This window comes from Rattus rattus, chromosome 18 (genome assembly GCF_011064425.1).
Source record: "Rattus rattus isolate New Zealand chromosome 18, Rrattus_CSIRO_v1, whole genome shotgun sequence".
Classification (NCBI taxonomy): Eukaryota; Metazoa; Chordata; class Mammalia; order Rodentia; family Muridae; genus Rattus; species Rattus rattus.
In genome coordinates this window covers 3,115,031-3,138,871 of record NC_046171.1, presented here as the reverse complement: position 1 = coordinate 3,138,871, position 23,841 = coordinate 3,115,031, and the positions used below count along the sequence as shown (strand labels likewise).

The 23,841-nt window shown below is 48.5% G+C and overlaps 1 protein-coding gene across 1 annotated transcript in view; it reads left to right on the top strand.

Moving 5' to 3' along the window:
- The window catches only part of Dnah8 (dynein axonemal heavy chain 8), a 245,323-nt gene that overhangs the window by 106,454 nt on the left and 115,028 nt on the right, over positions 1–23,841 (top strand). Inside the window, exons 44-61 of the mRNA XM_032888883.1 lie at positions 1,417–1,604; positions 2,909–2,995; positions 3,094–3,201; positions 4,599–4,733; positions 6,279–6,440; positions 8,010–8,256; positions 8,383–8,624; positions 8,962–9,102; positions 9,646–9,883; positions 12,354–12,496; positions 12,971–13,105; positions 13,874–13,996; positions 15,541–15,754; positions 17,043–17,152; positions 18,541–18,704; positions 19,671–19,863; positions 21,090–21,212; positions 23,092–23,222. Of these exons, the coding sequence (XP_032744774.1) occupies positions 1,417–1,604; positions 2,909–2,995; positions 3,094–3,201; positions 4,599–4,733; positions 6,279–6,440; positions 8,010–8,256; positions 8,383–8,624; positions 8,962–9,102; positions 9,646–9,883; positions 12,354–12,496; positions 12,971–13,105; positions 13,874–13,996; positions 15,541–15,754; positions 17,043–17,152; positions 18,541–18,704; positions 19,671–19,863; positions 21,090–21,212; positions 23,092–23,222 (2,884 nt within the window). The remainder of the gene's footprint in view (positions 1–1,416; positions 1,605–2,908; positions 2,996–3,093; positions 3,202–4,598; positions 4,734–6,278; positions 6,441–8,009; positions 8,257–8,382; positions 8,625–8,961; positions 9,103–9,645; positions 9,884–12,353; positions 12,497–12,970; positions 13,106–13,873; positions 13,997–15,540; positions 15,755–17,042; positions 17,153–18,540; positions 18,705–19,670; positions 19,864–21,089; positions 21,213–23,091; positions 23,223–23,841) is intronic.

The following is a 23,841-nucleotide window of genomic DNA, read 5'->3' as shown; positions in this document are numbered from 1 at the left end:
GCTTAGACCACAGAGTTCTCGCCCAGTTTGCGGGACATCCTGGGCTCAATCCTCAGGACCACATAAGCAGTGTGTGGTGCTTAATGCTTCACAGCCTACAGCGGGTAGAGGGAGGGGCGTGGGGAGTTCAAAGCCAGTCTTGGCCTCAGAGCGGGCTCAGGGTAAAGTCTGGGAGAGGGATCCATGAAGCCTTTTTGCAAAGAAGAAAAAAAAAATGACACATACAGTTAAAGAAAGAAAGCCAGAGATAGAGAAGAGAGCTAAGGTATTGCTTAGCTGAGTTAAAGGTGGAAACAGGAAAACTCCGTACACTTGGAGAATTAAATAGCTTCAGAGAGATTCAAAACTCTAAGCTATTCAGCCACCTAAAGAGAAAGGCTGTTAGGAAAAGCATGGTATTGGGACCCAAGGAGAATGAAACCAGGATTTACAAGGGGGAAAAAAAAAATAAACCACCCTATCTTGAGTTGCCAAAATAGAACGCAGGTTAGAGGGACAGATTTAAACCTTCCCGGAGCCTCAGGACGGGAATCCCCAAGAGGGAGAGGAGAAGATTGGGCAGATAATAGAGAAAGAAAGCAAGCTTTTCACACAGCTGCAGGTGATGAAAGGTCTCTGTTCTTAGAGAATCGGCAGGGAACCGTATTTGTGCCCGCCGGGTCTGCCTCTGTGCTTGCTTTCATAAGAAATAAATAAAAACCCCTCTAGCCATTTTCTCTCTCATCCTGCACCCTGACATTCTTAGCTCACTGTAATAAAAGAAAACAGACAGATTGGACCGTTGGATGGGGTATCCTTTAGTCTGCTGTTTTCCCCAGAGACTCAAGAGCTGTCCCTCTCCATCCCCATAGAAGGTAGTCCTTACATAGGGGGTGTGATGTCATCACAATGATGACCTCACAGAGGGCAGTCCTTACAGAGGGGGTGTGACATCCTCATGGAAGGTGGTCCTTACAGAGAGGGAATGATGACATCACAATGATGTCCTCACAGAAGATGGTCCTTACAGAGGGGGTGTGATCATCACAATGACATCCTCATGGAAGGTGGTCCTTACAGAGGGGGTGTGATGTCATCCCAATGATATCCTTACGGAAGGCAGTCCTTATAGAAGGGGTGTGGTGTCATCACAATGATGACCTCATGGAAGTACTTAGAGAGGGGGTGTGATGTCACTTTCCCGCAGTGATACATTTGCACTTTGCCTTTGACACTGTCCCACTTTCATTGTGATTGGTGATGATAAGCAAGTAATTAAACATCTCCCATAACAAGGATGAAATAAACAGCACGGCGTGAAACCTCACATAAATCGCATTTAGGCGTAATTGTTGGGGAGCACTTTGGAGAAACGACCACTGTGGAGAAGGCACCTCATAGAGTGAAACTTTGCAAATTAATTGTTTCTCCTGTCAGGCCTTGCCCAGTCCGGTTCCTGGGGTTGCTTTGATGAGTTCAACAGAATTGAATTGCCTGTTTTATCTGTGGCGGCCCAACAAATTTACATAGTTCTGACAGCGAGGAAAGAGAGGAAAAAACAGTTCATCTTCTCAGACGGCGATTGCGTGGACTTAAATCCAGAATTCGGAATCTTCCTAACTATGGTGAGAACATGGGTTTTAAGCGCAAGTTGGAGAGTTTAATTGTTGTAGATATAAACAGACAAGTCCCTGTATCACAGGATAAACAAGCCAGAAGTCATGGATTCTCTCTTTCTTGTGGGTATTTAAAAGATTTTTAGATTGTGTGTGTGTGTGTGTGTGTGTGTGTACACGAATGTGAGTGTAGGTGCCTGTTGAGGCCAGAAGGGGGCGTTGAATTCCTCAGAGCTGAGGTTTATAGGTTGCCTGCTGCTATACCAAAGAAAACAATCATGCCTGGCTTGGAGTTTCTGTCTAGAAAGGACATATCTAGTTCTCCTGGGACAAACTACACCTACCCACAATGGGGACTGGAAGGTGAGCACGATTATCAAAGAGCAAGGACGGAACACCGATGCCCACTATGTCATCTAGAGCTGCAGTATCCTCTGAGTATCATCTCGTAGCTGAGATACTGCAGGCTCAAATCACACAGCCAGTAAGAGAAACTAGCTGTTGTGCCGTGTGTGTGTGTGTGTGTGTGTGTGTGCGTGTGTGTCTATGCATTTGTGTCTGTGTGTATGCATGTGTGTGTAATGCATGCAGGTGGGTGCCCGCGCGTGTGCACACACACACACACACCACGCATGTGCACCCATGTATGGGTATGTGGAGGCCAAAGGTCAGTATCGAGTCTTTCTGTGTTGATAATCTTACGTTTTGAAACATAGTCTCTCACCCATTACAGATGGTTGTAAGCCACCATGTTCGGTGCTGGGAACCAAACCCCGGTTTTCTGCAAGAGCAGCCAGTCAGTACTCCGAGTCACTCAACCGTCTCTCCAGGCCCTCCCTTTTAATAACATATTTTAGATTGTAGTTGCTTGGATCTATTTATTAGCCCTGCTCCGTGTTTTAAACCAGCAGACACACAGGTGCTTACACTTTTTTTTTTTTTTGCTGTATAAAACTGTGTGCGACTTTGATCGTGAATTGAAAATGAGGTGTATTTTAAAAAGGTATGATGTGAAATTACATCAAATACATAATAAAAACATACTAAATCAGGGGTTGGGGATTTAGCTCAGTGGTAGAGCGCTTGCCTAGCAAGCGCAAGGCCCTGGCTTTGGTCTGAGCTCCGAAAAAAAGAAAGAAAAAAAAACGTACTAGATCAAATGGACCAGTATACATTTTTGAGACCCCAAGGGCATTTTTACAAACCTAATGTTTCTGTGTATGGCCTCGGAATATGAATTGGGGGGGGGTGAAATGCATTTATGTCTGGGAAATAAAAACGGAACAAATAATCGAATATATCTCAACTCCTAGAACCCCGGATACGCTGGGCGCCAGGAACTGCCCGAAAACTTAAAAATCCTGTTTAGAACAGTTGCGATGATGGTTCCTGATAGGCAGGTATGAACCAGGGCTTCTAAGGATAACGGAATTTCCTTCATTCGTCCCCCACCCCCCACCGAACCTGCTTACAAATGTCTCACTGTACCAACCTGCAGATCATCATGCGAGTCAAGCTGGCAAGCTGTGGCTTCCTTGAAAATGTTATCTTGGCGCAAAAGTTCTACGTTCTTTATAAACTCTGCGAAGAGCAGCTCACAAAACAGGTAAGAGTGCGTATTTATTCTCCTTGTATAGAATTTAGGTCTTCATTTCAATTTCTCTTTTAAAAAAAAATCGTGCGTAAGCGCGTGTGGGTCTGTGTCTGTGAGTGCGGTACCCACAGGGTCAAGAGGAAGGCATCCGATCCATCCCAGTCAGCCTTGCAGCTGATTGGTGGGCAGCTGCCGCGTATGTGTTCCCCGGAACTGAACTCCGGTCCTGGGGCGGAACTTGGGTCCTCCCCAAGGGCACTGCGCCCTCTCAACCCCTGAACTGCCTTTCCAGCTCCTGAGTCTAGGTTTTTTTTTTTTTTTTTTGTTCTTTTTTTCCGTGCGCTTCCTAGGCAAGCGCTCTACCACTGAGCTAAATCCCCAACCCCCTGAGTCTAGGTTTTAACTTTGCTGTTTTACCTCGATAGATGCTAGTCAGTGAGATTAACCGAACGCCAGGAGCCACTCCTAAATAAATGCATGGTGAACTCGACTCACTGGGTACCTGTTTTTTGTTTGTTTTTTTTTGTTGTTGTTGTTTTTTTTCGGAGCTGGGGACCGAACCCAGGGCCTTGTGCTTGCCAGGCAAGCGCACTACCGCTGAGCTAAATCCCCAACCCCTGGGTACCTGTTTTAAAATGTTTTAATACAGGGATACTTGGAGGTTCTCAGGAACTGGGGGGTTGGGGGGTGCCCAGGAAGTTTAATTGTTGTAGATATAAATAGACAAGTCCCTGTATCACAAGATAAATGATTCTCTTTCTTGTGGGTATTTAAAAAAAAGATTTTTAGATTAATTATGTGTGTCTATGTGTGTGTGTGTGATGTGTGTATGTGTATGTGTGTGTGTGTACCCTTCACCCCGCTCCCTCCAGTATTGACATCTTTTAGCTAGAGAATAGCAATACAACTCAAGAGCTTTGCCAATTGAATGTGCTCTCGTAGTGTGTGTGCGTGTGTTTATATCACGCGTGAAGATTAATGTAGCCCCCACCACAGTCAACGCCGCACTCACATACCACAAGGTTCCCTTCCGCCACGCCTTTGCACTCTCGTCTTTCCCTCTCCCAAATGGCTCTGCTGTCAAAGCCACCGTCCTTCGCTCTGTCCGAGATGTTAGTTCAAGGATGCCTCGTAAATGGAATTGTCAACGGGTAACTTACAGGCTCTGCGTTTAAAATCTATTGCCTGCCCCTCAGACCGCACCCAGCTGTCTTATTCTGAGGTTTGAATCCTGGCATGTCATCCGGCTGGTTTTTTTTTGTTCTTTTTTCCTGACAGAACGATCCCTTTCCTCACTCAAAGGGAAGGAAGACGAATGGAGCTGTCAACATGTCCCAGCGTGGCCACTCCACAACACCAGCCTAGAAGTTTTCAGTGACGCGTCTTTGCTCCCTCTCCCCCTGTCCTAGGTCCACTATGACTTCGGACTGAGAAATATCCTGTCTGTGTTGAGGACCCTTGGATCTCAGAAAAGAGCACGGCCGGAGGACAGTGAGCTAAGCACGGTCATGAGAGGACTGCGAGACATGAACCTTTCCAAACTGGTAAATACCGTCCCAGGTCGTGGGTGCATTTCGACGGCACACAACGAACGAGCCTCTCCTGTTGGTTGTGAATGGTAATCCTCCGGGGGAGGCCTTCTGCCCCAATTTCCAGTCCAGTTTACCTTAAAATTGTTTTTGAATTTAAAATTCTTATTTATGGTATATGATTTTTTTCCCCCTGCATACATGTTTGTCCGTGTACCATGTATGTGCATGAGTTGCCGGAGGAACTAGAGTTGTAGCTGGTTGCGAGCCACTGACCACCATGGTCCTCCGCGAGAGCAACCAGGGCTCTTAACCACTGAGCCGTCTCTCCAGCCCCCTTAAAAATTAAAACCTGCATCGTTGTATGAGTACGCGCACGTGCACGCGTGGAGTGCCACATCCGTGAGTGTGGAGGTCAGATGACAAGTTCGAGGAGTTGGTTTTTCTTCCTGCAGGTGGCTCCCAGTGATAGAACTCAGGTTGTCAACGCTTGGCAACCGTGGTTTTATCCATGGTGTCATTTCAAAAGCGCATCAATGCAGGCTTCTAGTGTCATCCACAGAGCTTTTAAGCTTGAAGCTCTGGGCTTACAAGGAACTATGAGAAGTCTATACTATGTGTGTGTGTGTGTGTGTGTGTCTGTCTCTCTGTGAGTATGTGTATGTATGTGTGCATGTATGTGAGTGTGTGTATATGTGTAAATGTGTGTGTGACTGTGAGTGTGTGAGTATAAGTTTCAAGTGTGCATGTGTGTCTTTGTTAGTGTTTGTCTCTCTGAGTGCATGTATGGGTGTGTATGTATGTGTGAGTCTGTGTGTGTGTAAATGTGTGAGTGTGTGTGTATGAGTGTGTCTCTGTGAGTGTGTGTATGTATTTTTGTGTACACGTATGTGAGTGTGTATATGTGTAAATGTGTGTGTGACTATGTGTGAGTATAAATGTCAAGTATGTGTGTGTGTCTGTCTGTCTGTCTGTCTTTAGGGTCTTTAGGGGTGGATGGAGTACTCAGTGATTTCAAGCACTTCTGCTCTTCCAACGGGTCTGAGTTCAGTTTCTAGCACCCATGCCAGGGGGCCCAAAACTGCCAACTCTAGCTCCAGGCGGACCCCCACGCCCTCTTCTGGCGTCTCTGGGTTACTGCACTCAGGTGCACACATCCACACACAGACACAGATGTATAAATAAAAATAAGTCATAAAGTAAAAAGTACCGGAGGGAGCTCCAGAGGATAGAAGAAATTGAGAAGGGACTGGAAGTTGGGAATACAGCAATCTGTGTATTAAAGACATAGCAAACAAAGTGTTGGTGGTGATGGGGGTGGGGTCAGCTTACTCAAACCTATGCCTTAAAAATAAAGGTAGGGGGGTTGGGGATTTAGCTCAGTGGTAGAGCGCTTTCCTAACAAGCGCAAGGCCCTGGGTTCAGTCCTCAGCTCAAAAAAAAAAAAAAAAATGTAGGACTCTGTTCCAGTGGAGACTTCCAGCCACTGTTGGATGAATCCTGCTTGGCTGACAGACGGCTGCTGACCGGGTATGCGTGTGTCCATGTCTGCCCTCCTAGGTTGATGAAGATGAGCCCTTGTTCCTCAGCTTGATCAACGACCTGTTTCCGGGTTTACAACTGGACAGCAATACTTACGCGGAACTGCAGGCCGCGGTGGACAACCAGGTTAACCTAGAAGGTCTGATTAACCACCCACCCTGGAATCTCAAATTAGTGCAGGTAAGGGCACCGGAAACCCACGGCATGTGCCTGCCAGAGGTCATGACGTCAGCTCTCACCCCACCATACTTACTGGATGTGAATGTTGACACGAGTTAAAATGCATTATCCCTGTCCCCACAGGACAAATCCTGGGGGTTGTGTTTCCCTTAGAAAAAACGATTTTGCCCTGTCACGCTGCAATCAGGCGGTCACTTAGTCTAGCCGTCGCTTAAGCCTCCTGAGAAGGTTGATTTAGGTAAGCGGAGTCTACGACAGTTGGGATGGGGAGTTACAGCCTAGCTGGTCCCTTGCTGTCTCTCTGGCAGCTGACACCTCAGGGGTGACACCCTCAAGCCTGAGGAACCTGAGTCTTCTCCTTTGCTTGTGTGTGTGTGTGTGTGTGTGTGTGTGTGTGTGTATGCGTGTGCACACATGTGAGTATACGTGAGTGTATGTGTGTGTGTGTGTGTGAATGTGTGAGTGTAAGATGTGTTATGGCTTGAGAATATTAGATCTATAGCCCAGGCTGGCCTAGGACTTCCTATGTAGTCGAGGATGGCCCTGACCTGTTGATCCTTCTGCTTGTCTCTGGAGTGCTGGGATTATAGACACACAACACCTTATACTGAGTATCCGAAGCCAAGGGCTTCATGACTCTGGGCCCTCAGCCCTCCCTGACTGAGCTATGTCTACAACCCACTGTCTGCTGTGCTCTTAGTATGTCTCCTTAAATCCCCTCTCCCATTCCCACGTGCCCAGCTCCCGTCTGCTTCTGCTGTATGTAGCAAGTGGAAGACGGAGGCCACTTTGTATGTGGGCACAGGGGCAGGCCTTGCCCGAGCACTTGTCCCTCCCAAGCACCATCCCCTCAAGGAAGGATGGCTGGGTGAGGGGATGGGAAGGCCAAGTTCCCCCGACTCAGATGGGGGTGGGGGCCCGTGGGGTCACACTTGTCTGCCTGCTGGGGCTGCCCTCCGTTGCACCTTACTCGGCTCTTCTAATCCCTGGCAATGTTATCTCCACGCCTTTCTTTGTATCCCCCAAGGGCTCTCTCCAAATAAATCACTTCCACATAAAATCTTTTTGTAGCTGTGCCTCCGAGGAGACCCAGAAGGCCCAGGGTCACCCTGGAACTTTTACAGAGATGCTATGCGCCACCGCTTTCCACCACCGGGGGGGCGACATCACCACACACACCCCACCCCCCACCCCCCCACCCCACACACATATACCCATCTCACGAGAGGCAGAGCTGATCCTGAATTACTTGCCAGCTGTAATTCAAGTCCCACGCCGTCATTACGTTACCGTTTATGTTGTTTTTTTTTTTTTTTTTGGTTCTTTTTTTCGGAGCTGGGGACCGAACCCAGGGCCTTGCGCTTCCTAGGTAAGCGCTCTGCCACTGAGCTAAATCCCCAGCCCCATGTTGTTTTTTTTTAAATGTGATGCTAGTTTTTGCCTCCCGAATCCAGTAAAACAAAGAATACTTGGATGCTATTTAAAGCCTTTAAAATCTCAGCCAACTTACACAAACAACAGCCAGAGACTAATAACCTGCATTTTCCAATGTGTCATTCGGTGGTGCAGTTATATGAGACCTCTCTGGTACGGCACGGCCTGATGACCCTCGGGCCCAGTGGTTCCGGGAAGACGACGGTCATAACAATTCTGATGAAGTCGTTAACGGAGTGCGGGAGGCCCCACAGAGAGATGCGAATGAACCCAAAGGCGATTACTGCGCCTCAGATGTTCGGCCGGCTGGACACAGCCACCAACGACTGGACAGATGGGATCTTCTCCACCCTGTGGAGGAAGACATTAAAAGCTAAAAAGGGTAGGCAGGGACGCCCCTCCCAGTCTGCCCTTTCTCTGCAAGCTTATTAACAATGGGAGAGCATTTGCTTGCTCCTCTTTTCTGACGGAGAAACCGATCCATCTTCCCATGCATCCTTGTTTTCAGGTGAAAACATCTTCCTCATCTTAGATGGCCCCGTGGATGCCATTTGGATCGAAAACCTAAACTCTGTGCTAGACGACAACAAGACACTCACCCTGGCCAACGGGGACCGCATTCCCATGGCCCCGACCTGTAAGCTGCTGTTTGAGGTGCACAACATTGAGAATGCGTCCCCCGCCACGGTGTCGAGGATGGGTATGGTGTACATCAGCAGCTCGGCTCTCAGCTGGAGGCCGATATTACAGGTGGGAACCGGAAGTGGGCAAGGGTCTACAGGTCTCCTCTCTTCTCATCCTGCCTACGTGTGGACACACGTGGGTGCCCATGGTCCCCGTGTACGGGTACATGCGGCTGCCAGAAGAGAGCCCTGGGTGTTTTGTCCCCTCCCCCCCCATCCCCATCGCTGGGGTCATTAGCATACGCCAGCACACCCGTTTTATTTATTTTTTTTTTTAACGCGAGTTCCAGGATTTGAACTCACGTCTTGGAGCTTGCAAGGCAAGCGAGCGCTTGGCAACAGAGTTGCCCTCCCTCCCAGCCCGACCGGTTTCTTAGTACTCAGATGCTGCCCTTTGACCTCAGGCATGGCTGAAGAGGCGTACCCAGCAGGAAGCCACTGCCTTCTTGAGTCTGTACGACAAGGTGTTTGAAGACGCGTACACATACATGAAACTCAACCTCATCCCCAAGATGCAGCTCCTGGAGTGTAATTACATCACGCAGGTGAGACTCTCGGTCTTCGCTTCGCGTGCCGCGCTACCTAAGCACCCGAAGCGTTCCACTCCGCCGCCTGACGGGCACCTAGGATAAGGAAGTCCCTACGGCCTCAGAGGAGGATTTGGGCTCTGAGATGTAAATCCCTAGAGGAGGAGGGGTGAATTCACAACCTGGTAGTCTTAACTCTGGAGCCAGAAGCAACAGAGGAGGAGGCCTTTTACTTTTCAGATTGGAAAAGCAGACTCGGCAGCAGGAGGCGGGGGTCCCAGCTCAGCGTCATTTCCGTTTCCGTTTCCGTTTCCGTTTCCGTTTCCGTGGTTCACACAGCCCGTCTGAAACCTTATCTCTCCTCTAACGCTGGGGACTATAGGGACAGTCATCAGGCGGTGTCTTGAAATATTCCCGTTTTCTTTCCTCTTCCCCTCTCTTGCTTTCGGTTTTCTCCCTTCAAAAAATGTCAACCTGACCGTTTTTTTTAAAACCGAGACAAAATAAATAAATTAAATAAATAAATTAAAAAAAATGGATCTTATCTGAAATCTCTTGCAGTCTCTCAATCTCCTGGAAGGTTTAATCCCTTCCAAAGAAGAAGGTGGTGTCTCCTCCGTGGACCATCTCCACAAGCTGTTCGTGTTTGGCCTGATGTGGAGTTTGGGAGCCCTCCTGGAACTGGAGAGCAGAGAAAAACTGGAAGTCTTCCTGCGAGGTCATGCGAGCAAGTTAAACCTGCCGGAAATAGCCAAGGACTCCTCCCACACCATGTATGAGTTTTACGTTACCGACTACGGTAAGCGCAGCGAAGTACGGCTCAAACAGAACCACCGGGAAATATAAACTTCCAAGCCACCCGGGGATATAACGACAAAGACATCTTAAAAATAAGTCAGAGACGGGATTTTTACAGAATAGCTGTGCCGGGAGCGACCACTCTGACTGTTTCACTTGGGAGTGGTCTAAGTAAGACCGGCTGGGAGAAACATCCCCTGGCACATCGCCTGTTTCCTAATGCTTAGGGGGTACCATGGAAACACACACAGCTGAGGGGGTCCTGCGACCTCTCTGTTGCCAAGTTGTCAGTGTGAATAGCGTGAACCCAGTGGGCGGGGTCCTGTGCACTGCATTCCTCCAGGCCCCCTACTCAGCTTTCCTTTAAACAAATGCCCTTCAACTCAAGGCTTTTGTCCAGAATCAGGCTCGAATGGCTCCCAAGCCATTAGCGGACACTCCTTCCCTGGCTCTTATGTTTACCTCTGCTGCTACCCCAAACCCCCCAGGGCAGCAAAGGTTTTTCTGTGTGGCTACATTAAAGGGAGAAATAGGACCCGAGGGAAGCCAGGAGTGAAAAAGAATCGTGTAAGCAGAAGATTTAGCAGAGGGCCGCAGCTGACTCCTAGTTGAGGAGTAACTGGTCTTGCGTCTCTGAGAACCTCCAGAGGGCTGAGGGAGCGGGAACGGGAACCGGGGAGAGGGGACTATCATTCAGAGGGCTTGTTCACAGGGTCGTTATGAAAAAGATTCCCTCGCTCTCTTCCCAGAGCTGCTGCCGGGCAGCTGTACCCACCAGACGCCGCACAGGGCCGGGTGAACTTCTGAGTTTCCTTGGCACCTTTGAGGGCAGGAGAGCCCTGCCGATGGGACGGGGTATCGGGAGGGATTGTGTCACTGTGCAAGGGTACAGGTCCGAGGACGACTTGTGGCAGTTGGCTCCCTCCTCCCACTGTGTGGTGCCAGGGTCCCAGCTTAAGTTGTCAGACTTGGTTGGAAGCCCCTCTAGCTGCTGAGCCATCCCGTGGGCCCTCTCCAGTCTTACCACTCTAAATGGTACATTAGACCGTCGATACGAAACGATGAAATTTATACGCCCAAGCGTCTGTGCCCACAAAGTAGACCAAAGTGCTTTATATACCTTGTGCCTCCTTAAGCGCTCTCAGACTGTTAGCTCATCCGTGTGTGTGTGTGTGTGTGTGTATGTGTGTTTGAACCTATGTGTGTCTGTGCCTCTGAATTTGTGTATATGTTTTTGTGTGTATATGTATGTTTTTATGTGTCTGTGTATATGGTATGTGTATAGTGTATATATATGTATAGACATATATGTATGTATATATGTATATACATGTATAGATGTGTACGTGTGTGTGTGTGTGTGTGTGTGTGTGTGTGTGTGTGTGTGCGCGTGCATGTGTATGTGTCAGTTCTTGTTTTCACTGGACGCCAGCACTTTTGGAGAGACTCCACTCTTAGATTTGGAAGTCCCTGCTTCCAGGCCCGATGGAGTTAAGAGTCTCCTTGATCCTCTAGCATCAGTAAATGGAACGCAGTGTATGGAACCGTGTCCTTTAGATACTGGGCAAAGGCAGGAGGGAACCCAGTCACGAGGGAAGGAGGCTTCCAATGGGCACTTAGGGAAACCCCGCTTGAACTGCCCGTCTCATCAGAGTGGGAGGGGGTCGATTTGAAGGAGGCCCCTGGGTCAGAGCTTCAACAGGAAGCTACGCAGGGAGGAGGAGCCATAGGAGAACGTGAACCGGAAGACAAACCCACCAACAGCGAAACAGCAGTGGTCGACGCATTGAACTAACGCTACGAGGTAGATGGGCGATTCCAGCGAGGTACAGGGTCCTTGCCTTTGTACTTAGCTGACGGTTGTGGAACAGCCCATTCTAAATAAGCAGAGTTTGTCTTTTTTCAAGATCAGAGAACCATTTACAGTAACACCGTAGACTGCGAAACCTTCAGAACAGAGAGACTTTGTAGCAATCCGTGTCTCCATCTCGAAAGAATGCAGGCTTCAGTTAATCCCAAAGTACACAGAAGAAAGGGAGACGGTTAAAATAGAAGTCAATGAAATAGAGGCTAGAATGGGAAAAGGGTGAAGCCGAATGGTAGTTCTTTGTAAAGATCAATGAACATGATAAGCCCGTTATTGGTATCAGGGTTAAAAACAAGGAGATATAAATTACCATCGGGGAGCTGGAAGATGAGTTCAGTCGGCAATAATGGACAGTTTACAAACCGAGGCAGGCCTCAGTTTACCACGCAAGTGAAGGGGCCTCAGTTTCGCCCCCAGGACTGATCCGGGATGATGTGAGAGCCGGCAAGAAGGAAAGGGGGGGGGACCATTAGATAAATAGATTTATCGGTGCCTCGGGAAAGCATTCTCATTTTTTGCATGATCTGAGCGATTGTCCCTATCTTATAACCTAACCATCGAGGGACACGCTTTGACTAAGACGGAATTCAAACCTGCCACGTAGGTGACTGGGAACATTGGAACAAGAGACTTCAGCCATACTTCTATCCGACGGACAGCATTCCAGAGTACTCATCCATCTTGGTTCCAAATGTGGACAACATCAGGACCAATTTCTTGATAGACACCATTGCGAAACAACATAAAGTGAGTGTCGTCTCACCCCCCCCCCCGACACCCCCCGACCGCGTGAGGAACGTGTTTGCATTCACATACCACAGACAGAGAACACAAATCCTAACACAAGGGCCTGGAGGGCATGTCGCCGGGGAGAGAGACTCTGTCAGCGGCTCCAGGTTCCAAGACCCGCTCTTCCTCTCCGTCTCCCCTGGGCTGGATGAAGGATGTGGGTGTGGCCTTCCAGACTCTCTTCCATACCCCAGTGGGTCTGCAAATAGGCATCCATATTCTCTCCCAGCATCTAAGCATGGCTGTGTGCGTTTATTCCTTTAAATGTTTAATTTCCCTGGGAGTAATCTAAACGTGGGCGTGATTGCAGAAAACAAACAAAATGGTGGAGTCTCAACTCCTGGGATGGCGAGTGACAGCAGGCAGGGCCACAAGGTGTTTGGTACCGAGCATTGGGTGGCACCCTTCAGCCCAGTCCGTCCACGTTTGCAGGCGGTTTTGCTCACGGGAGAGCAGGGGACGGCGAAAACGGTAATGGTGAAGGCTTATCTGAAGAAATATGACCCCGAAGTGCAGCTCTCCAAGAGTCTGAATTTTTCCTCCGCTACGGAGCCTATGATGTTCCAGGTAGGACATTTGCTGTGGGGATGAGCAGGCTAAGATTTTTAAAGTGGTGGTTCCCATAGAAGGCGTGCACTCCGTGTACCCCCCAAATGTGTTTGGGTTTGCGGTTAGCATCCGTGAAATTTGCTCTCTTTTTTTTTTTAGAAGATTTTTTTTTATGTGTGTGTGTGTGTGTGTGTGTGTGTGTGTGTGTGTGTGTGTGTACGTGCACACACATGCACACATGTGAGTTGATGTGTACCATATGTATGCAGGAGCCTGAGGAGGCCCCGAAAGCAGGTGCCAGATCTCCTAGAACTGGCATTTGGGAACTGCCATGTGGTTGCTATGAACCAAATCTGGTCCTCGGCCAGAGCAGTAAGCTCTCTCTCTCTCTTTTTTTTTTTTTTCTTTTTTTCCAGAGCTGGGGACCGAACCCAGGGCCTTGAGCTCGCTAGGCAAGCGCTCTACCGCTGAGCTAAATCCCCAACCCCGTAAGCTCTCTTGATTACCTAGGCCCAAGTCTGCTCTCCCGCTACTGAATCAGAAGCCTAATCCAAGTTGTGCTTCGGCTTTGTGTCGAGGCTGGAGGCTTGGGGGCAGGCACATCAGTTCTAGTATACTAGTGGTCAACCTCCCCGTCTCTGGCTTTTACAAACGCAAGGGATGCATACTTAATAGTTAAGCTTGAACTTCCTGGCTACGTTAGCAAATTACGTCCCAGTTTGGAAACGCGATGAGTTACAAGGATGGAAATCCAGTGCCCGCGGCAAACCGTTTCCCTTTTCCTAGAGAACGATCGAAAGCTACGTGGATAAAAGGATGGGGAGCACCTACGGGCCCCCAGGAGGGAGGAAGATGACGATATTTATTGACGATATCAATATGCCTGTCATCAATGAGTGGGGAGATCAGGTATGTCTGAGGGACTTCATGTAGCTGGCACGTGACTGCCCTGGAGTTAGAGCTCCAGGAGATTGTGTGTCATCCGAGGTGGGGTACCGGGTGTTGAGATGGGGTCTTCTGAAAGAGGCGTGGCCAACTGCTCAAAGTTAAGTCTACGGCCCCTTTGACATCTCCTTTCGGAAACCTATCTGTGGTTTGGCATGATTCCTCACGTGTACTTGGAATCTTGACTTCAGGCCCTTTCTGGTTTCCCTGCCTTGATTTTATCTTAGTTGGCCCCTCTCTGGTGACTACCCAATAGATAAACCATGGTCAACAAGCCACCAAAAGGCCACATCTCATCCCCTCACCCGCTCATCCAATGGTAGACCACGGTTGACAGCTGCCGTCCCCTGTCAACCCAAGTCATTCCCCGTTAGAGGACCTTACCACTGTGGCCGGCATCCAGCATGTCCCCGATTCAGTCCCAGAGACACCACACAGCCCCAAGCCCCATCTCATTTGAGTCTATTAGGCCTGGCTCTTTCTCCCCACTCTTTCTCTCTATGAGCCCCTCCTGATCCCCACTCTGGGACCCACCAGAAGCTCAGTCATCACTCTGAGAGCCAACCTTGAGTGGCCCCTTATGCTCCTGCCCTACTTCAGGACTGAAGGACTCAGCAGTTCTCAGAGACAGAGACATGCTTAGCTCCAGCCTGCCTTTATTGTCTGTGAGCCGAGCGGCTCCTGGGTTCTCAAATCTCTTGTTCATCTGGGGGTGTCTAGTCAGACTTAAGATATCCCGGCCTTGTTGGGCTGCAAGTCCTCTGTAACTCAGGAAGCAGCCTCCCTGTATCCTGACAGGAATCGGGCTGTTCTCCGTATTGAGCCGTCCCCTCCTGGGAGACTTGCATTTCATCTCCTTGCTTTATGTTTCTCGAATGTTCTCGAAAACATTTACAGTCTGCTATTTTATTCACGCATAAGCATAACACTTGCGCATTTTGTCTCCCACAAGAATGCATGCTTCATGAAGATGGATTCTCTTGAGTGTGTGTGTGTGTGTGTGTGTGTGTGTGTGTGTGTGTGTGTGTGGAGAGAGAGAGAGAGAGAGAGAGAGAGAGAGAGAGAGAGAGAGAGAGCGAGTCTAGCACACAGTGGTTGAATACTGGTTGGATGAAAGACTGTTCCATTGGGAGTGCTTATGCACCGAACCCTTGGTAATACCCAGAAGGAATTTGAATACACAGAGTAGAATCTCAGAAGGGAAGCTAGAGGGCCACAGCTCTGAGTCTTCAGGGTGTGGCGTTTCAGTGGTGTCGCAGGAATCCTGGGAAGGAGAGGGAGGCCTGGAAGACAGGTAAATACAAGAGCCGGTGCGCTTTCCGACGACCTCACCTGTAGTACTTTTTTTTTTTTCTTTTTTTCGGAGCTGGGGACTGAACCCAGGGCCTTGTGCTTGCTAGGCAAGCGCTCTACCACTGAGCTAAATCCCCAGCCCCGACCTGTAGTACTTTTTTAGACATTCTCGAGGCCACGCCTGCGTCTAAAGACGCCGCTGTGTGAAATTTCAGATCACTAACGAGATCGTGCGTCAGATGATGGAGATGGAGGGCATGTACAGCCTGGACAAACCCGGAGACTTCACCACCATCGTGGACGTGCAGCTCATAGCTGCCATGATTCACCCCGGAGGGGGGCGGAACGACATCCCACAGCGCTTAAAAAGACAGTTCACCGTGTTCAACTGCACGCTGCCCTCCAATACGTCTATCGACAAAATCTTTGGTACGGGTGCTCCGGATGCGCGATATTTCCTTTTCATTGCGTCCCATAGCAGAACTAAGCCACGTGAAATTTACTCAAGAGCTAAAATGCTCGTCTGAGATGGGGACGAAGTATCTGAGGTGAACGGCTAAACACCAGCTTTAAGATGGCTCGAGTTTATAGCCTGTCCTAGGACGAGAAGATACTGAGAGAGGACCTCGTAGATGTGACATGAGAAGTTGGGGAGGACTAAGGAGTTGTCCACGCAAGTCAGAGGACCCGAGTTCAACCCCTCAGAACCTGCATTAAAAATAATAAAAAGGGCCAACCAAGTGTGATGACACTCATAGCCCCCATGCTGCAGAGGTAGAGGCTGGAGTACCCTGGGGCTTGATGGACAGACAGCCTAGCCTGCTTGGCAGGCCCCAGGCCAATGAGAAACTGTCTTACAAAAGGTGTATGGCATCTGAGGAACAACATCTGAGGTTGTTCTCTGGCTAGGACACACACACACACACATACAGCCATTACACGTGTGCATGTGCACATACACATACATATATGCACTCAGACCTACATATAAGTACTTCTGCATGAACACACACATACACATACACACACGCATGTATACATGCACTCATACCTACATAGTACCCCTGCTTGCACACACGCATATGCACACATGTAGCCACATATAAGTACACTCATGCTTGTGTACATGAGCATTCGTGTACACACACACACACACACACACACACACACACACACTCACACGGTAACGGAAACTTTGTGCTTTGTCCTTATGTGGATGATCAGGGAAATATGGGTTAATTAAGGACAGTCCTTCCACACATGCCCCCCACTAGCACTTTGAACTGTTAATAAAATTAAGATCACCAACACCGAATTTGGCGTCTACAACACGTATGAAAAGTGATGAAATATGGGGCCCACTGGCATGATTCCTCAGCGTGGCAGGCACTGGGAAAGGGAAGGATGCGGGGAGAGTTTCAACAGAAGCAGGGACAGTCACTAATTTTGATGGGAAGGCCATTAAAACCTCCCATGACCCCCACCTCATGTCAAAGCACAAAGTGAAATGCACGTAGGTGAAGGGTGCAACTATGGAAGGCAGTTGGGAGGATTGAAAATGAATCAGTCATATCTTACCACCACCAAGGGTGGCTGGACCGGTGCTAACCCCTGCTGGGTAGTCAGTCTTGTAATGAACCATTCATTAGAATGAACACGCGCTTCATGACCTTTTTAAGAAACTAAGTATGTGCCTTCCTCCTGACCTTCTCCCCAGGAATTATCGGCTGTGGGTACTTTGACCCATGTAGAAAGTTCAGACCTGAGATCTGTGACATGATTGGAAATTTGGTCTCAGTCGGCCGAGTGCTGTGGCAGTGGACCAAGGTAACCCGTGCAGCTCGTTAAAAACGCCCACCTCAGGTTGGAGAGATGGCTCAGCAGTTAGGAGCCCTTCTTGCCCTGGCAGAGGATCCAGGTCCTGTTCCCAGCACCCACACGGTGGCCTGCAACTGTCTGTCGACTCCACACAGAAGATCTGATGCCCCTCTTCTGGCCTCCGCAAGCACTACTACACACACACACACACACACACACACACACACACACACACATGATACACAGATAAACAAGCAGATAAATCACTCGTACACATAAAATAAAAATAAGTACATCTTTACAAAACAAACTGACAAAACTCCCTGGGGTACCTTTTCAGTACGGTACTAAAGCAAGCATTTCCTGAGTTCACGGGGTGGGGAGTTGGTTTCCAATCATCTGACTCTGAGCCCAATCAGTCAGTCAATGCATGATGAGCAAACATGGGGACCCAAATTTGAACCCCGAGCATGTAAAAACGTAGTGTGTAATCCCAGCCCTGGGAGGCAGAGGCTGTAAGACTGTAGGAGCCAAATCTTTGATCTCCAGGCACAATGGGAGACAGCTGGGTTAGAATATCAGTGGAAAATGATACCTGATATCGACCTCTGGCTTCGGTTTCTACACACACGCACATACATGTGCACATGCACCTGGGCACACAGCAACAACTTCACATGCATAAACCGCACACAGTAAACTAGCCGTATTCGAGTCTAAGTGTGTCACCATTCCTGCCTGTACGGTTATCAGCCCATGTTCAGTTTTTGCTGTGATAGATTCTCACGTCTACGTAGCCGTGTGTTTACCTGTGTATCGACCTATCTGTTCTCTCGTGCGTCTGCATATACCAGTGAGGCCAACCACCACTAGGCGTGGTTTTCCCCGTAGTTCATGTGGCTCCTGGGAATCCACGGGAAAGGGACTTGGTTGCAAGTGGCCAGCAGTGTTAGATCGGGGGCTGGTGTCTGAATCTTGTACGTTATGCTTGAGTCTATCCTGTTTATGGGTTCTTGGCTTTAAACTGTCTGTGCTGTGACAAAAATATGAACCTGGTTTTGATTTATTTTTTCAGCAGGTCTTGTCTAAAATAGTATATCGATGGGAGCTGGAGAGATGGTTGAGCTCACTGGCTGCTCTTGCAGAGGACCACATGGTGGGTCACAGCCTTCCATAACTCCATTCCTGGGGGATCTGATGGCCTCTCCTGGTCTCGCTGGGCACCGTATACCTGTGGCTTGCAGACGCCCATGCTAGCCAAACACGTTTAAAATAGAAGCGAAGGAAAAATAATAAAATAGGATGTATGAGTTAGGATAGCCAGGAACACACTTCTACCCCTGAAATTTTTATCTGAGGATTAAATCGAGATTCTTCACCTTGTGTCCCACCTCCAGGTGAAGATGCTCCCCACGCCTTCTAAGTTTCATTACATCTTCAACCTCCGGGACCTGTCCAGAATCTGGCAGGGGATGTTAACGGTTAAAGCTGAAGAGTGCAAAACCATCCCCGTTCTCATGGCTCTCTTCAAGCATGAGTGTAACAGAGTGATCGCGGACAGGTGGGCACTGCAGTCCTGGAGTTTACGTGTGCGACCTGAGAGGCTTACACTCCCAGATTAGTTCCTGTGTCATCTACCCAGATCCATAGGATAAGGATTCTCCTCTCAAACTGTGTGCTTGAACACACACACACACACACACACACACACACACACACACACACACACACGTATATTGAGGCCAGAGGTCAACGCCTGGTATCTTCAATTCCTCTCCCCTTTAGTTTTTTGAGGCAAGGTTTCTCAGTGAGTCCATAAGTCACTAATTCTGCTACACTGACCTCCCAAAGAACTCCAGGAATACTCCTGCCTCTGTCTTGCTAGAACCAGGGTAACAAGGTTTATGCTACCACACCCGGCATTTACAAAGGTGCTGGCTACCTAAACCCAGGGCTTCACATTTATGCAGCCGACGCTATCCACTGAGCCATCCCCTTGGCCCGTGTGCCACCTTTCAGCAAGGCTTGAAAAATGTTAATGTCGGTTCCCACCTGCCAGTCAACTCTCTGGCAGTCCACCCCACACTTCTGCTACAGCTTATCTTAATGGGCCACCCGAGAGCCGATACCACTCAACGGTAAATTTCAGCTGCGTGCTTCTCCTAAACACTGCGGTCTTTGCGTGGCCGAGGTTGTATCCTGCCCCATTAAAGTTCAGTCGTCTGCCTGAGGTCCGGTTCCCTCACCTGTGCCGAGGTCCTAATGCCACCACCAGGCTCGTGAAGTCCTAGGGTGGACACTGAAACTGCTAACACAAGGGTAGGGGCTCTTCCAGCGTGGCAGCCCCTCTTCTGTCTTCCCTCTGTGAGCCGTAAGCCCGACGCAGTGAGGGTCATGTGACCGGGGCTCACTTGCCCTTCTCCTCATAGCGGGCACAGCATCTCCCGTCCTGAGTTGAGGAAGGTGAAGGCTGGGTAGAGAGGCGGCTCTTCTCTTCTGCCTCCTCCTCAGTGCCTTTTCCTCTCAGGTTTATAACTCCGGATGATGAACAGTGGTTCAACGCACAGCTCATCCGGGCGGTGGAAGAAAACATCAGCCCCGAGGTCGCAGCGAATATCAACCCCGAACCGTACTTTGTGGATTTTCTCCGTGACATGCCGGAGCCCACTGGCGATGAACCCGAAGACACTATGTTTGAAGTGCCCAAGATCTACGAATTGGTACTTACTTTCACCTCATAGGGGCTTTTGGAAATTTGTTTTCCCATAGATGAGTGGGGAAGGGGCTCATAGAGCCCTGCGTCAGCTAAGGAACCATTGACAGTTAATGGCTACTGGAAGAGAAAGTCACTTTTATTCCGTGTCCTGAGAGGCCACCTATGATCTAGGAGATGGTCCAATACTCATGCTTAAGCAGGAGCACTGAATCTACTCAATGGGTATTAAATTGAGAGAGCTATAGACAGACAGACAGACAGATGATTGATAGATAGATAAATGGATAGATGGATGGATAGATAGACAGACAAATAGATAGACAGATAGATGGATAGATAGACAGATAGACAAGCATAAATACTGTGAAAGCTATATAGAATTCAAATTTCAAAGATTCTAAAAAGTTTTATTGAAACTTAGTCGTGTACACCAGTTTGTATATTGTCTGCAGCTGCTTTGCAAGGACACAGGGAAGTAATTGCAATCGAAATTGTTAGGACCACAAAAACCTAAAATATCTGCTCATTTAACCGTTATAGAAGTTTGGCTAGCTTTTGCCAACCACCCCAAGATAGAAAACGAAACTTTGAAAGTGTTTCGTTCAACATCTGCAGTCCCTCCATAAAACACCAAGGAACCAACGTGATAAAACTTCAGTGAGTTAAAGAGAGACATGTCGTTTCCCCCCATTAATAGATAGATCTGGGGCTGGAGGGATGGTGCAGCAGTTGAAAGGGCTTACTGCCCTTGCAGAGGACCTGGGCTCAGTTCTCAGCACCCACAAGGCAGCAGGCAGTTCCCTGTACCTCCAGCACCAGGGTATCTGCCGCCCTCTACTGGCCTCCAGTGGCATCTACACACACAGTGTACATCAAAACCCAGAAATAAAAAATCAGAGAGCACAGAGACAGAGAAATAAAAAGAGAGAGAGAGAGAGAGAGAGAGGTGCAAATTTCATGAAATATAAAACAAGATTTCAAGTGAATCTGGGGAGGGGAGAAGATCAACATATCTAGAAAGCATAGGTTGAGCAAAAGAGCAGTTGGTGGTAAACCACAGTAGGCAAGACTTTGCTTCAGAGCCACAGGCTCGTAGATTTGGCCGCAGAAACAGTGCAAAAATCCCGTATGTTTTCAGAAAGCTAAAATGCTAAAGCACTAGCCAAAAGCAAAGAAAAGAGATTTGGTACGTCAACAAAAAATTGTGTCTTTGTTTTCCCTTTCCCTTAGGTGCCCTCCTTCGAATTTCTGTGTGAGAAGCTCCAGTATTACCAGAAGCAGTTCAACGAGATCATCAGAGGGACGTCTCTGGACCTCGTGTTTTTTAAAGATGCCATGACTCACCTCATTAAGGTTCTGTTGACTTGACATTTCTTGCTGTGTGCAAGAACCATCCAAACTTAGTTCCCTAGGGGAACTCACCTTGAGACCTCCCTTCCCCGCCACCCCCTCACCCCACTCTCCCATCCCCCATCCCCCCCAACCCTGGTAGCCCAGAGAAGAGCGTGGGTGGAGTCGGCGCACTGTTTCTAAAAACAGTGGATTATTGAAACCCCCTTAAATCCACTAACACAGCAGCGTGTGGTTTCCCGGGGCAGGAGGATTTGGAGTCCAGAGGTTTTGGGGTTCTGATTGTGAGCACCCCCCATCCTCAGAGGAAGCTAGAATTTCCTGTGAAGAAATGCCCCTTCTCAGAGGTTTGCTTTAATTATCCTGTGTGCCGGTGTGGGTACCCATGCCCGCAGAGGCCAGAGGAGGACGTTGGTGTCCTGCTCTACCACATTCTCCACCTCATTTCCTTGAGACGAGCCTGGTTCTCTGGAAGCCAATCATCTCCGATGACCTTCCTGTCGTAATGCCGGGAGTGTGTGATCATCCCTGGCTTTCTACGTGGGTTCTGGGATTTGAATTCGGGACCCTTTGATTGCACAGCAAAGACTTTTAAGACAGAGTTTCCCTGTATAACCCTGGCTGTCTTAGAACTTGCTCTGTAGACCAGGCTGGCCTAGAGCTCAGAAATCCTCCTGCCTCTGGCTCACAAGTGCTCCTTAAAGGGGCACAGTGTTAGGAAGGTGGAGAACCACTGCTCTGGTGTCTTCCTGGTTGGTGACATAAACATCAAAGATGGCTTTTTTGGTTTTTTTTTGCAATGTCTTCAAATGGCTGCAATAAGCCCAGAGCCTCCAGTTGCCTGTTATCCTTACCACAGAAATCTGTCACAGAGGAGTCACAGCAGTCGAAGGCCAGCTCCCACAGGCTCTTTCTAAGAGTGTTCCTTTACTCTTACTAATCACTTCATTTTGATACTTTGTGGGACGAGAGGGTGGAAGCAGTGTGTTCCTTGCCAAGGAGAGTACATTGTAACAGTTCCCAGTCTGCGTGATTCATTGTAACAGACTGCGTGGATAATACACATTCGTTTTAATCCTGTCTTAAACTCTCTGTTTCCCCATCATCTACCAAGTCTAAAAGAAATTAAGTGGGGCTGGAGAGAGAACTCAAGAGGTTAAGAGCGTGTTCCAGAACACCGGGCTTTGGTTCCTATGACCCACATTGGGTATCTCCCATTGGGTTTAGACTCTAGCTCGAAGGGATTGGATGCCCTCTTCTGGATGCCTTGTGTATCTGTTCAGATGTACACACACACACACACACACACACACACACACACACAATAAAATAAATATTAAGGAAAATTAGTAAAAATAAGTAACAACACTTACACATAAACACCCGGAAATTATGGAGCAGAAGAGTGAAAGCAGTTTGTTCTTTTCTATGATGCTAATATAGGCAGGCAAAGCAGGACCTGAAGAGGCTGCAGAGACAGCTCGGTTTCAGAGCACTTGCTCCGCTCCTGCGGTAGACCCAAGTTCCGCTCCCAGCACCCGTTTTGGGTGGCTCATAACCATCTGTAACTCCCAACTCCCGAGGATCCAGCTCCCTATTCTGACCTCCAAGGATACACCCTCCACACACACACACACACATGTCACTCACACACATGTCTCTCTCTCACACACACACATACACAAATTGAAAAGAGTAATTTGATTTAAATTAAACAATGTGACACATTCAAACAATAACAACAAAACCCCCAAAGGGAGCATTATAAGGAAAGAGTTGGATGTAGTCTGGAAACACGGAGTCAGACTTCAGACCTGTGAGTGAAAGAATACATAGACATTTGCATCCGTTTTTCCAATAAACACTCTTCTTTCGAACACAGATATCTCGGATCATCCGGACGTCTTGTGGGAACGCATTGCTGGTGGGTGTCGGCGGCTCAGGAAAGCAGAGCCTTTCAAGGCTGGCCTCTTTTATTGCTGGGTACCAGATATTTCAGATAACATTAACCAGGTGAGCTGGGATAAAACTTAATGATGCGCTCTACCACAGTCAAATGTCTATGCTTGAAATCACGACACTTTGCTGTGTTGCTTTTCCTCAGAATTTTTTTTTGGCAAATTTGTATTATTTATTTTGTGTGTATGTATGCATATAGGTGGGCATGCCAAAGCACTCAGGGGTCTGTTTTCTGCTCCCACCACAGTGGTCCTAAGCGATTGAATTCAGGCCATCAGGCTTGATAGCAGGCACTCTTACCAGTGGGGCCATCTTTCTGACTCCGCCCCCCCCATTTTAAGTAAACTTTTATTTAAGTATTACGTGTATAAGAGTATTTACACAGATTATAGAGGAGCGGTACATGCACAGGCAAAGACCTGCATGGTGACAATACCAGTCGGTGTGGCAATATGGATAGGGGACATTTCTTAAGACCCTGTCACTAGGTGAAGAACTACAGGCGATCAATCAGTGGCCACTGAAGAGGGAGGTTAGTTTCACCAGGGATGGACCTCCTGATTGGTTATGGTGGTCATCCTGAAACACACTCATGTAAGAATAACACTAGGGTTGGGGATTTAGCTCAGTGGTAGAGCGCTTGCCTAGCAAGCACAAGGCCCTGGTTCGGTCC